The sequence below is a fragment of the Eurytemora carolleeae genome, unplaced genomic scaffold, assembly GCF_000591075.1.
Source record: "Eurytemora carolleeae unplaced genomic scaffold, Eaff_2.0 scaffold343, whole genome shotgun sequence".
NCBI classification, from domain to species: Eukaryota; Metazoa; Arthropoda; class Copepoda; order Calanoida; family Temoridae; genus Eurytemora; species Eurytemora carolleeae.
The window spans coordinates 22,756-36,167 of NW_019396238.1; the positions used below are offsets into that span (position 1 = coordinate 22,756).

The following is a 13,412-nucleotide window of genomic DNA, read 5'->3' on the forward strand; positions in this document are numbered from 1 at the left end:
CTACCATATACATCATCATTTTGAAACCCCCCACCCCCTAATCGCGATAGGGTTAACCTTGGGTTAACTTTCTGAATAAAATAATAGGGAAGTATGAAAGCTTTATTGCTAACCTCATTCGTGTTTGTCTTAGATCCGAGAAAATGTGTGAAATATAAACTGTTTTTTTTTTATTTTTAAAATTTTGTAATCAAATAATTTAGGAATTTCTGAAGAGTTGTATTTTCGAGTTTTTTACAAAATAAAAGTTGCCTCTACCTCTCGGAGTGAATGGACTCGGCCTGTTCTCCAAAGAAAACACCTCCATCATTCCATTCATTTTGCCTAAACCACAGAGTATAAATGGGAAGTAAAAGCTGGTCACAGCGAATAAAGGGTTACAGAGTTTCCAGTCTCAAGTTTAAACATTTCGCAAATATTACAAAATTTGATTTTGAAGCTTTTCTAAGACTTACGTGAAAGATTAACTCCGGTTCTTTTCAGTAGGAAAAATTAGGTTTACAAACTTAAAATTAAAGAATTGCATCCCAGAAGGAAAATTTAGGTTTTGCAAACTTAAAATTAAAGAGTTGCGTCCCAGAAGAAAAAATTGTGTTTTGCAAGCTTAGAATTAAAGAATAGCGTCCTGGGAAGAAAATTTAGGTTTTGCAAACTTAAAATTATAAACAAATGTGTCCTAGAAGAAAAATTTAGGTTTTGCAAACTTAAAATTAAAGAATTGCATCCCAGAAGGAAAATTTAGGTTTTGCAAACTTAAAATTAAAAAAAGTGTCCGAGAAGAAAAATTTAGGTTTTGCAAACTTAAAATTAAAGAATTGCGTCCTAGAAGAAAAATTTAGGTTTTGCAAACTTGAAATTAAAGAATTGCATCCCAGAAGGAAAATTTAGGTTTTGCAAACTTAAAATTAAAGAATTGCTTCCTAGAAGAAAAATTTATGTTTTGCAAACTTAAAATCAAAGAATAGCATCCTAGAAGAAAAAATTAGGTTTTGCAAACTTAAAACTAAAGAATTGCTTCCTAGAAGGAAAATTTAGGTTTTGCAAATTTAAAATTAAAGAATTGCGTCCTAGAAGGAAAATTTAGGTTTTGCAAATTTAAAATTAAAGAATTGCGTCCTAGAAGGAAAATTTAGGTTTTGCAAACTTAAAATTAAAGAATAGCTTCCTAGAAGGAAAATTTAGGTTTGGCAAACTTAAAATTAAAGAATAGCGTCCTAGAAGAAAAATTACGAAAAAGTATCTTTCACTGTTTATATATGGCAATGAATAGCTATGAATTGTAAGCGAAATATCCTGTATGCAAAGAAATCAATGCTACCCTTGAACCCTTTGTCTGATAAATAATGTGGCAGATATCGTCGTTTTTCTAGGTTTAATTCTCATAACTTCTATACGTTTTCCTGCAGTAGAAATGTGCAAGTTACTTTTGTAGAGAAACCAAAATTTTAAATAATCTGTTTTTGATATACAATTCTTACTTAATAAGCTTTGTGAATCGGGCATTGTCATTTTTGCAAGGAGGGTACCTTAACATTGTGCTTGAAGTTCCTTGAAGTTAACAGAAATCGGAACTTGTGTGTGGATATTGTTAATCTTGAACGCTTTATATTGATATACGATGTGGGCACTAATGAATTTAAGGAATAAGATCAATGCCAGATACAATTCCTTATATCACTGCACTCTGCAGCCTTGCCGGTTATGACTAACACGGGAATTTTTAGAGGAATTTAAATAACCTGCAGATCTGCTGGTATAACCTTATATTTAACATTTATAATAAAATTTAAAAGTGTTCACATTGGATAGGAGAAATCAAGAGTTCAAGATGGACGACACTCCTCAAAAAGACTCCGATATCAAATTTACTAAATATGCTTTAAAAGTTTAAGTTTAGACATTCCTCTTGTTCCTTACCTCTGATTTTCCTCCAATGCCTGTAATCTTGCAATAGCACCCTGTATTCCTTCCTAAGTAAGTATTCATATTATCATTAATAGATATGTCAAACTATGAACTCTGTTAAATAAAATAATAAGGTTAAAATATCAAAGTTGATAACCATTAGGTTGCAAAGATATAAAGATTAGAAAGTTTGAGTTTGTGACACAATTTCTGTGTTCTGAGATTCCATTTTGTTATAAAGCCTAAACACCCTCTATCTATCGTCAGTATTATTCTATCATAAAATATATATCGAAAACAATATATTTTACAGGCATTTTTTTTTTTTTTTTTGGGGGGGGGGTATTGGAAGATCACAGGAAAAATATTCTTTTCAACCATGAAATGTTAATAGAATTAACTGAGATTCCATAGAGTAACACTCTATGTGAGATTCTATTTCAATGCTACAAACTTGATACAAGGACATTACTGGTAGGACTTTGCAAGCTCGTAGCTCCTTCAGTTCTGATTTTATGCACAAGTAAGAGAAATGCATATTTACCCGGTTAAAAAATTAAAAACATTTTTTCTTCTCAATAGCTCTTCAGTGAGAGAGATTATGATTATACAAACATTTAAGATATTTATTAAGTTTAGTTAAAAGTGTACCTTTAGAGCAGCAAAGCTTTGTGAGAAGGGAGAGAGAAGGGGAAGAAGTTTTAAGATCTCAGCTGATTTTTCATCCTCAGACATTAACCTTTAAATATATATAATAATCACTATTTGAAATTTTTAAATACACTATTATTAATAGCTGCACAACTTATGTCCCTTTTAACTTCTATCTGATCAGTGATCAAGGATGAATGAGACATTCTGATTTTATCAGCTAAAAATTGACTATTATCAAGTTAGGATCCTCTTTAAAAGTGACAGTTTAGAATTTATTTAACGTTAAAAACGAAGATATCTTCCTCACAGAAGCATGAAATGTTCACTTATAAGTATGTTTGCAGTTCATTTAGTAATGTTTGATAAAAATATTTGTAATTGTTGACGATTTGTTGTTTTTAATTATGATTAAACTATAGATAAGTTTTATTTTAGTCCAATTAAATATTTCAATCCTAGGGTTTAATAATAATAATTTATGGATTATTTCATTACCTATAGTTCTTAGCTTATAAAGTCTTTGCTTATAATACAGAATTTTGGAATTATCTTTATGATTGTGAGTAAACTGGAGATTTTTCATTTATTTTCTTTAATAGTATTAAATACAATATATTTATCTTATTTATTCCCTTTCCTTTATTGCAATAATTAATATCATTACATGTGAGAAATAACGGATAACATGATATTCTGTAAACCTGCATGAAGTATGTTGTACATTATTAACTATCTACAATTGTAAAATTCTACGTAAAACCCATTATTCATTTGATCTGCGCTTCAAAGGACTACGTAGCATGATTAGCTTAATCAAGTGATATATATAATGACGTGCATCTTAATTGCACCTATTTCAACTGCGCCGTAATGCGTAGCATGATTGTCTTAATCATGTGATATAGATAACGACATAGGAATTGTAATTACATCTATTAACTTTAATTTGTAACATATAAACCTCAAAATGCTTTAGTTGATATAGAGACTCCGTACTGATTACTGTCAGAGAGTGATTGTGTACTTGTTCTAAACAAATGAGTTAAAGATCGTGCCTTGAGTTTTGGCATTAATAGTTACAAGCTAGTGTCTAGAGAACATCAAAAGCTAACGAGATCACGCCCCATGGTAGTGGTGATGATTACAGTTCACTGGATTGTGTCCTGGTTGAGGCATTGGTCGACTTATTGCTACTGTCCATGTTGACATTGATAGCTAACGAGATCGCGCCCCGTGGTAGTGGCATTGATAGTTCACGGGATTGTAGCCGTGTGTTGACATTGATAGTCAAGAGAATCGAGTTGTACCTGGATAGATAGGGGTTAAAGAAACCATTCTGGAGTAGGGTATTCAGTGGCGCAACTAGGCGGGGTGAGCCGAGTTTCGCCCCCCCCCTCAGAAAATTTTGCCCCCTCACTTGACTCTAGCATGCATCTGCCAGCATGATAATGATTGTGGACCATCTTTTATCAAATTTTGTCAATGAAGAAAAAATACCAACATTTTTCTTGGGCGAAGCGCGCATCATTTTTAATAGAATTTCTAACTATTTTCTCGTTTTCGACATAAAGAAAGTCACTCATTCTTAATTTATCCTCTCTAAAATACATGTTTATATGTTACTTCTCGTGAGTATTACAATACATATACCATTTAACAGTTACACAAAACCTGAAAATCTAAGAAGAATAACAATAAGAAATATAATAAGGATTATATCGGACTATTAGGACTTTTGTAGACTACAAAAGGAAAAGAGATAAGCCCCTTACTGGCAAACAAGGACAGAGGGACTTCGATCAGAAAGGGACTATATAGTGGACAAATATAACAAGTGGTTGAATTACAAAAATTGCCGTTGACTGTAAAAGGGGACTTTACATAAATAGTAAATATGACTACGCCAGGGACTATCATACACCATGAGAAATTCATGAAAAGTCACTAGAATAACCGAATTTGTTGGCGCTTTGCGCACATGTTTAATTTACTAATGTCGTTCATTTTAAAGCTGCTGGAAGTATATTTTTTACGAATCATGCCAGTAGCAAGACGACTAGAAAGTAGAAAGCAATCTTTAATCTTGGAATTTATTTCTGACATTCAGTCGTTAACCTACTTTAACATTTATGATTCTTACAACAATAACCACATAATTCTCCTTGCCCTGGAATAAATAATTTTTAGTTAAAATAATTTATATTTCATTAATTAAAATATACTAAAAGTATTTTTTTTCTAAATTTAAAGGGAGTGTTCGCGAAAAATGAGAGTGGAGATTGGTATAGGCGATATCGAATTGAGTTCGATATTGATCGCCACTAATTTACTTCTATCTGTTGCGTCTATAATGAAGAGAGAATTGTTAAAAACGCCTTACTCTCAAAAGCGTATCATCGCGTCGTCGTTCATTCAGATTGTAACTAATCATTCTATCGAAGTTTTACTTTTGAAAAAATTCATTCCGAAAATTTCGAGGGTTTTTGATAATGAAGACGACATTTTAATATTTTCCAGAAATGTTCGAAAATCGAAATAAATGTTGTTATGTTATCATATTTTTTTAGAAGTAAATTATATTTACACATATATATATTTAAAAACAGAACTAGGAAGAATTGAATATTTGTATTCAATAATTAAAAAATGCTTAATATTATTTCCTTATATTATTATAAGGAAAAATGCCCAAAACAAAGATTAGAAAATACCTTTTGTCTTGACGGGGAGAAAACTTCTCACAACTCAACAAGGATTCAACAGAAGCTGAAAAAAACTACTTATTTCTTTTTACCTATGCTAGGTACTCTGGAATTGGGTTTACCTAGTGGGAGCTAATAAGTGGTTTTACCTATCGGGGGCTCTGGAACTGCTTTTACTTATCGGGGGCCCTGGGATTAGCTTAATCAAGTGATATATATAATGACGTGCATCTTAATTGCACCTATTTCAACTGCGCCGTCATGCGTAGCATGATTGTCTTAATCATGTGATATAGATAACGACATAGGAATTGTAATTACATCTATTAACTTTAATTTGTAACATATAAACCTCAAGGAGCTAATAAGTGGTTTTACCTATCGGGGGCTCTGGAACTGCTTTTACTTATCGGGGGCCCTGGAACTGCTTTTACCTATCGGGTGCCCTGGAATTGGTTTTCCCTATCAGGGGCCCTAGAACTGGCTTTAACTATCGGGGGCCCTAGAACTGCTTTTTCCTTATGGAAGCCCTGGAATTGGTTTTATCTATAGGGGGCCCTGGAACTGCTTTTACCTATTGGGGGCCCTGGAACTGGCTTTACCTATCGGGAGCTAATAAGTGGTTTTACCCATTGGGGGTCTTGGAACTGGTTTTACCTATCGGGGGCCCTGGAACTGGTTTTACCTATCGAGGGCCCTGGAACTGGCTAACCTAGCGGGAGCTAATGAGAGGTTTTACCTATTAGGGGTCCTGGAACTGGTTTTACCTATTGGGGGTCCTGAAACTAGTTTTACCTATCGGGGGCATTGGAACTAATTTTACATATCGATGGCCCTGGAACTGGTTTAATCTATCGGGGGCCCTGGAACTGGTTTTATCTATCGATGGCCCTGGAACTGTTTTAATCTATCGGGGGCCCTGGAACTGGTTTTACCTATCGGGGACCCTGGAACTGGAGTTATCTATCTGGGGTCCTTGGACTGGTTTTACCTAATGGGGGCCCTGAACTGTTTTTACCTATTGGGGGCCCTGGTATTCGTTTTCTTGGTTCGTAGCTTAGGAGAGACTCAACAGAAGCTAAAATAATATTCAGTGTGTAACCAAAATTGAAAAGTTCTATAGAAATAATCACTGGGGGAATAATTCCCTCACTTTAAATTATCTTAATAATAGCTTGGGAACCCAGTTTTGCCATAGTTACTCCCGTCGTTTACCCACATTTGGTCGTAAATTACGATTTTAGCTATTTTTCCTGATAAAAGTCAACCCACTCAAAACCAAGCTAAGAACATTCCTGTGGCTTTCCCGAGTTCCCAATCAAATTAAGGCAAATCGGTCCAAGGGTTCCTGAATTATGATCGAACAAAAAAACAAACAAACAGGTAGACAAACAGAAATTATACAACTTTATATATATAGATACATAAACTAACCTAAAGGTGGTCCTTTGTATATTTTTTGAGCGTTTCTTTTGCTAGGATTAACAGTATCAGAAGGCCCTGCTAGTTCCTATAATATATATATGTGTTTATGATTTCAAAACTAAAAAGCTTTACGGACAAAACCGGAATAGAATATATATTAGAGGGGAATTTAAAGAATCTCTCGGTATGAATTTTTTCAGTCCCTTTCAGCCTGAAAGGGAGTTCAAAGTGTACAAATCATGTAAATGTTTCACAAATTATATGCAGAAGAGTATATTAATACAGTATGTTCCCTAGACTATTCATTTCAATTTCGAATTTTTTAAACTGTTAAATAAACTTTATAATGAATTAGGTGAATAAAAAACATCATTTGATTTATAGTTATAACGGAAAATTATCGTTTGTAATGTGAAATGATCATTGGTTAATTAGGAAACCAGCCTATTTCATAATTTGGTTTTCTTTTAAAAATAATTTTAGATTTTCTAAAAAATGATATTCCAGGGCCCAAAAGGTTATATAGCATAGATATGTGAAGTACACCTGCAGTATGGAAACAGTACAACGAAATGGCCGTTTTACATTTTTTTCTAGTAAATTCCCCTCTAATATATATTCTATTCTCTATGGACAAAACACATTTTTTTCATTCTTCTTTTTATTTCAGCGTAGGATCTCAATTCACTTTAAAGATAATTCAATTTTAGTGATTATACTCCAGAATTTAGACTGAAGTTTGAAGGTTAATCAAGATAATGATATAAGCTCATATAAAACAATTTTAATTATTGCTTTCAATTCACTTTCAGGTAATTTTTTGTTTAAATTTTGATGGCTTTTGTCATTCAATAAAAAGTTTTCAATTTTTTTTTTTTAATTGTGTAGTAAGACTTTATTTAAATTTTAACATAAATATTAATTTTTTAGGTTTATACTATATGCGATCAAAGTCCCTGTACACGGCGATTCAGATCTCTGGTCTAAGCCTTCACTTTCCATCCCATTTTCTCTATACTTGTGCTATACATTGATTTAAAAATGATATCTAGAGTAGACTGAGTTTATTTCAATACTTCCATAATAAACTAGTTAATTTTACGTAACTATAGTAGTTAACTTTACCATTGGGTGAAACACTTGAAAAATCAATGAGGTAGAAATATCTTAAAAGAAAGCCCAATATATATATAAGAGCTAACAATCTTAATGTTTAAATTAAACCTTTAACTATCCTGTAAAGAGCGAAACAATAACATAGAAAGTTGATATTAGGCTTTTAAAACTTTTTATCAAATTGTAACAGTGCAGTATGTCAAATACCTTAAAGTTTAATGTGAGGGGAGGATCAGGCCGGCTCATATCAAGTTTATGTACTCCTGATGTACTCTCAGCTCATACAGTTGTACGCATGTAATATCACTGTACTGCAGCCAATGTAAAGGTATAGCTGTGTGTACGGTTTCCATAATCTAGTTTGCTGGAGGTTAGAAATATACTTAAACAGTTGAAGTTGGTTTTAGGGGGGACCTCGGCTCAACAGGAGGCCGAATACTGGCCTCTACACACACACACACTCACACCCCTCACTCACAAACTCCCTCACTCACTCACACACACACACTTAACAACACTCAAAGATACAACTGCTTAAAAACCAAGGAAAATGTCAGGAATTTCTATATCTTTGTTTACATACATTACGTCCCACGAATCATGCCAGTAGCAAGACGACTAGAAAGTAGAAAGCAATCTTTAATCTTGGAATTTATTTCTGACATTCAGTCGTTAACCTACTTTAACATGTATGATTCTTACAACAATAACCACATAATTCTCCTTGCCCTGGAATTTTTAAAATGTGGTCAGCCTTTTTTGCCTGGTCAATATTACCAAAGATATTAAGAATTTTGTTCAGATTTCAATTTCAATTGGAATTATCCATCAAAAACCAAAATTGTCAAAACTGAAGGAAATTATTCATATCTCCGGTAATATTGAAAGCACAACAAAGGCAGACCACATTTTGGAAATGTCAGGACTAGGGATATTTTGTGAGTATTATCTCTGGAATTTTACTTCTGAAATTAGGTTGACAAATAAATGAAGCAAGTTATTTCAAAAAGTCAAAGACCACGTTCAAGTCGTCTTGCTACTATCACGATTGGTGGAACACCCTGTATCTAGGGGGACTGTAGTTTTTGGTATTTTCTATGTATTTGGCGTGTCTGTTGTCTCTCTGTCAGTATCTAATAAACGTCAAAAAGTTTAACCGATCAGGCCCAAATGTTTTTTTTGCACCTCACAAAACCCTAGGGAAGGTTCATAAACCTTTAATTGTAAAGATAAATAATGTTTCCTGAAAAAAGGTTGATATTATTTTTGACAATTTACCAATTCAAAAGGAACTCCGCCAAAATTTTAGAACGATTAAAGTTGGTGGATATCAGTTAAACGTTCAAAATGTTGATAGGAAAGGAGGTCATTGATATTTCTATTTGGATTTTTGAACAGACACCTCCCTTTCAACATTTAATCTCCAACATGCCGATGTCAAACATAAAAATTATTTACCCAAAATTTTCGCCATTTACAGGTTTTGAAAATTTGGAAATACTTTTGCATATTTGAATCTGCGTTATTAATGGCTTTTTAATCATGGTTAATCTGACATAATACGTTCACTTTTTGGTTTTTGCTAATTTTTTGCTAAATAACTGTTTTTTTGCAATGAATCCTTGCATACTTGGATACAAGAAAAGGGTTAAGATCTTAAAACACTCTCGCAATATAATAATAATTTTTTTTTCGGAGACACACATATCAAGTAATAAGAACTATATAATATATATGTTTCGGAGACACACATATCAAGTAATAAAAACTATATATGTTTCGGAGACAAACATATCAAGTAATAAAAACTATATATGTTTCGGAGACACACATATCAAGTAATAAGAACTATATATGTTTCGGAGACACACATATCAAGTAATAAGAACTATATATATATGTTTCGGAGACACACATATCAAGTAATAAGAAATATATATGTTCCGGAGACACACATATTAAGTAATAAGAACTATATATGTTTCGGAGACACACATATTAAGTAATAAGAACTATTTATGTTACGGAGACACACATATCAAGTAATACAAACTATATATGTTTCGGAGACACACATATCAAGAAATAAGAACTATTTATGTTTCGGAACACATATCAAGTAATAAAAACTATATATGTTTCGGAGACACACTGCAAATCACGAGTAATAAAAACTATATATTTTTAACATACTTTTATTTACATTCATAGTGATTTGTTTCTGATTTTAAATCCTAGATTGAGTTTTAAGATTCTTTAAGATTTTATTCTCCTTTATTTCTTCTCTGCCCAATCATGATGCGCCTCCCATTCTAAAGTAAAATCATATTGTGCGGCAGTTCTCGTATGTTATGTACGATGTATGTACCACCTGGTGACAAAACCTGGAACTAATTATTTAATAAATTGAACTAACATACAAAACAAATAACAAGTTTATTGCATAAAACTGTTTTGATATCCTATTCAAAATCAAGAATATTATCTTTCTTATCAAAATAAACAATACAATTACTTAATATTTACATAAACTGCATTTATTGTTTGTATTTACATATCAGAACCTGATTCTGGTTCTTCCATTACTCTATCAGATTCTGGTTCCCATTCATGATTATGTGGTTCTGCTTCTCCCTCTAAAGAGAAGATTTTATCACTCAAACTAGAGATGAGCATCTTATTTGAGAATGAAACAAACAATTTCATTAAACAAATGATCGTTTGAAAAAGGAACAAAAAGCTGGAAAATGAAGGATATATGTAAAACAAATTTAAAGTTTTCATGAACAACTGAAACAAAATTAATGAAATTAGTCATTAAAGAAATATTTATGAAGAAATTGAAAAAAGCTGAACATGCCCATCTACAACTTGAACTGGAAAACAGGTTTGAAACCTTGTCTTACCAGGTTCACCCATTACTCTGTCAGATTCAAGTGCTAATTCATGATTATGAGGCTCCACTTCTCCCTCTAAACATAAGATTTAATAACTTTGATATTAAAAGATTTGTCTGGAAAACATATTCTACCTGATCCTATTTCTTCTGCATCCTCTCCCATAACTCTAGCAGCTTCGGGAGCAGCTGCAGCGGCTGGTGTGGTGGCTGCAGGGTCTGCAGCTGCAGGATCTGCAGGAGCAGCTGGGTCTGCAGGAGCAGCGGGGTCAGCAGGAGCAGCTGGGTCTGCAGGAGCAGCAGGGTCAGCAGGAGCAGCAGGATCTGCTGGGGCTGTTGAATTATTAGCTCCTGCAGCATCTGCTGAAGCAGTAGTTGCATCTGCATCCCCTGCAGCAGCATCAGCAGCATCTGGATCAGCATCTGCTGGATCAGCATCTGCTGGAGCAGCAGGGTCAGCACCATCTCCTGGATCAGAACGATTAGCATCAGCAGAATCATCAGAAGCATCTGCTGTTTCCCCTCCAGCTGCATCAGCTTTACCAGCTCCTGCCTTTGCTTTAGTGATATCATCTTGTGACACTGCCCCAGATTTCTCCACCATTCCATTCCAGTATCCAACAACACCTTCCAGCCAACCATTTAAGGACTTGAGTTTTCCAATAACCTCACCCACAATAGCTGTTCCTTCTTGGGTGGACTTAATGTCAAGTTTTATTGGGGCTCCAGCATCTGCTCCAGCGTCAAGACCACGATTAGCATCAGCACCATCAGTAGGAGCAGTGGTAGCACCATCCTCAGCTGGTGCAGCACCATCAGCAGGAGCAACACTATCAGCAGGAGCAGCACCCTTAGCAGGAACAGCTCCATCAGCAGGAGCAGCACCATCGGCTGGGGCAGCGCCATCAGCAGGAGAAGCACTATCAGCAGGGGCAGCACCATCAGCAGGAGCAGGAGCAGCACCATCAGCAGGAGCAGCACCATCAGCTGGGGCAGCTGCATCAGCAGGAGCAGCTGCATCAGCAGGAGCAGCAGCATCAGCAGGAGCTGCAGTAGTGGCTACATTAGCTGCAGGAGCATCTTGGGCAACCCTAGCAGCTCCAACTTTTAATGGCTCTTTTTGATTTTCTTCTTTTTCTTCGGCAGAATTTTCCTAAAAATAAAAAATTTTACACAAAAAGAATTTAGGTTTTGAATTTTAAAAATGTTCTATGAAAAAAGTCTACAACTTTCTTTATTTTCCTGATCTTCCTTTGATTCTTCTTTTGATTCTTCTTTTGATTCCTCTTTGGATTGTTCCTTTGCTTCTCCTTCTTTTGAATCCTCTTTGGAATTCTTATCATCATCAGATTCTGCGGAATTCTCTTTAGGGTCTTTTTCGAGATCTTGTAGTTTCTCAGCATGGGATTTTATCCCTCCCTCCGCATCTTCGTGTTCACTTCCTCCTTTTCTTGGTGCTGCTCCAACCACCCCAAGTATGAGTAGACCCACCAAAATTGTAAAGCGCATCCTTAAAGATTTAAAATACTTTAGACTCATCATTATCTTTATTTTTACTTTTATTTTACTTCTAGATGAATTAGATGTATATGAATTGGTATAAAATGAATAATTATACTGTGCAAGTGTAACTTGACCTGATTCGGTAAAAAAAAAAAAAACAATTTGCTCTTTGATATTTGATAAATTTAAAAAAATAGTTTTGTCTTTATTTAGAAAATAAACTAGATCAAAGCAACATTCTTCAATGAGAACTCGTAAAAGCAATTCATAAGTTTAAAAAGTTTATCAAGCTGAAAATAAAACTTTAATATAAATATTTTGCACTAAATTTGTATTAGATTTGAATTAATCTCAAATTAGAAATTAAAGTTTAAAAACACAAAGTCAATGTTGAATTGTTAAATAGTTGTAAAATGTTGTTTTAAAATTAATCAAAATAAACAATCTTAAAACAATGTTAGGTAAAAATAAAGTTTTCTTACTTATTTAGAATTTAATAATTATTTTTTCACTTTTCTGATCTGTTTACTTTAAAATCTCACCTAATATTCTATATGGAATTGCTTTATCAAATCAACTAACTGAGTTTACACCTGACAATTACTGAAACCTGAGATGAAAAAGCATCTTTATGCAAAAATGTGCCTCACAACAAAATTTCCAGGAATATATATATTTTCTTGAACTATTCCTTATTGTCAATATTTTGCCCGGTGAGAATTAAACAACTGTTAAAACATGCATAACAGTGTAATCTTTTTAGTACCAATTAGGACATCATGCGACAGTATTCACTTTTCTTCACAATAGCATTTATCATTTGTATAGCAGTGCAAGGACAGGAAGTTCCCGCCAAAGAGAACTTATGGAAGCAAGCAATAAATCCAACGTAAGATATGTAAGAATCTAAAAATGTCAATATTGAAAAAAATTTCAACTGGATCCGAGCAATAATGCGTAAAAGAAATTCCGGTTATTTTCTGTTGCTGAAAAGTTTGTGATAAAGTTTTTTATCTATATCTAGTTGTTCATTTGGTGTACCGTCCCATTTTGCTTGGAATAATCTGTATGTGTACTGTACAGCTCGCTCTATAGCTTCAGTTTGCTAGATGTCGGCCCGGCCCGGTTCTTGAAAAAATCTAGTTCGTCAATGCTCAAAAAAGTTTTTCCAGTGCAAATTAAGTGATAAAAAGTGAAATAGCACTATCCTG

At 33.8% G+C, this 13,412-nt stretch overlaps 2 protein-coding genes across 4 annotated transcripts in view; both read right to left on the minus strand.

Moving 5' to 3' along the window:
• LOC111699056 (potassium voltage-gated channel protein Shab) overlaps positions 1-8,408 on the minus strand; it is a gene marked incomplete at its 3' end in the record, with an annotated part of 21,135 nt that extends 12,727 nt beyond the window's left edge. Inside the window, 7 exon segments of the mRNA XM_023469612.1 lie at positions 259-324; positions 1,918-1,970; positions 2,557-2,644; positions 5,271-5,325; positions 6,280-6,339; positions 6,696-6,771; positions 8,010-8,408. Of these exon segments, the coding sequence (XP_023325380.1) occupies positions 259-324; positions 1,918-1,970; positions 2,557-2,644; positions 5,271-5,325; positions 6,280-6,339; positions 6,696-6,771; positions 8,010-8,048 (437 nt within the window).
• A 1,552-nt stretch (positions 8,409-9,960) lies between these two features.
• Positions 9,961-12,841, minus strand: LOC111699053 (skin secretory protein xP2). Of its 3 annotated transcripts, none has more exons than XM_023469609.1 (6): positions 12,744-12,841; positions 11,941-12,208; positions 10,834-11,851; positions 10,709-10,774; positions 10,367-10,438; positions 9,961-10,114 (listed from the first exon to the last, which is right to left on the minus strand). In XM_023469609.1, exons 2-6 carry the CDS (start codon positions 12,205-12,207, stop codon positions 10,077-10,079), a joined length of 1,461 nt encoding a protein of 486 aa, XP_023325377.1. In that variant the 5' UTR covers position 12,208; positions 12,744-12,841; the 3' UTR covers positions 9,961-10,076. The 3 variants fall into 3 exon arrangements, with proteins under 3 accessions (XP_023325377.1, XP_023325375.1, XP_023325376.1); XM_023469607.1 differs by having other exon boundaries at positions 11,932-12,208; XM_023469608.1 differs by having other exon boundaries at positions 11,932-12,208; positions 12,684-12,776.
• Positions 12,842-13,412: the final 571 nt, after the last annotated feature.

What these genes read in the sequence shown, in the direction of transcription:
- LOC111699053 (XM_023469607.1), bottom strand. Translation starts at nt 12,207, where the DNA reads ATGCGCTTTACAATTTTGGTGGGTCTACTCATACTTGGGGTGGTTGGA. An exon ending in TGCAGAAGAAATAGGATCAG is followed by an intron (nt 10,775 to 10,833) that starts GTAGAATATGTT and finishes TCTTATGTTTAG; the next exon opens with AGGGAGAAGTGGAGCCTCAT. An exon ending in CAGAGTAATGGGTGAACCTG is followed by an intron (nt 10,439 to 10,708) that starts GTAAGACAAGGT and finishes TCTTCTCTTTAG; the next exon opens with AGGGAGAAGCAGAACCACAT.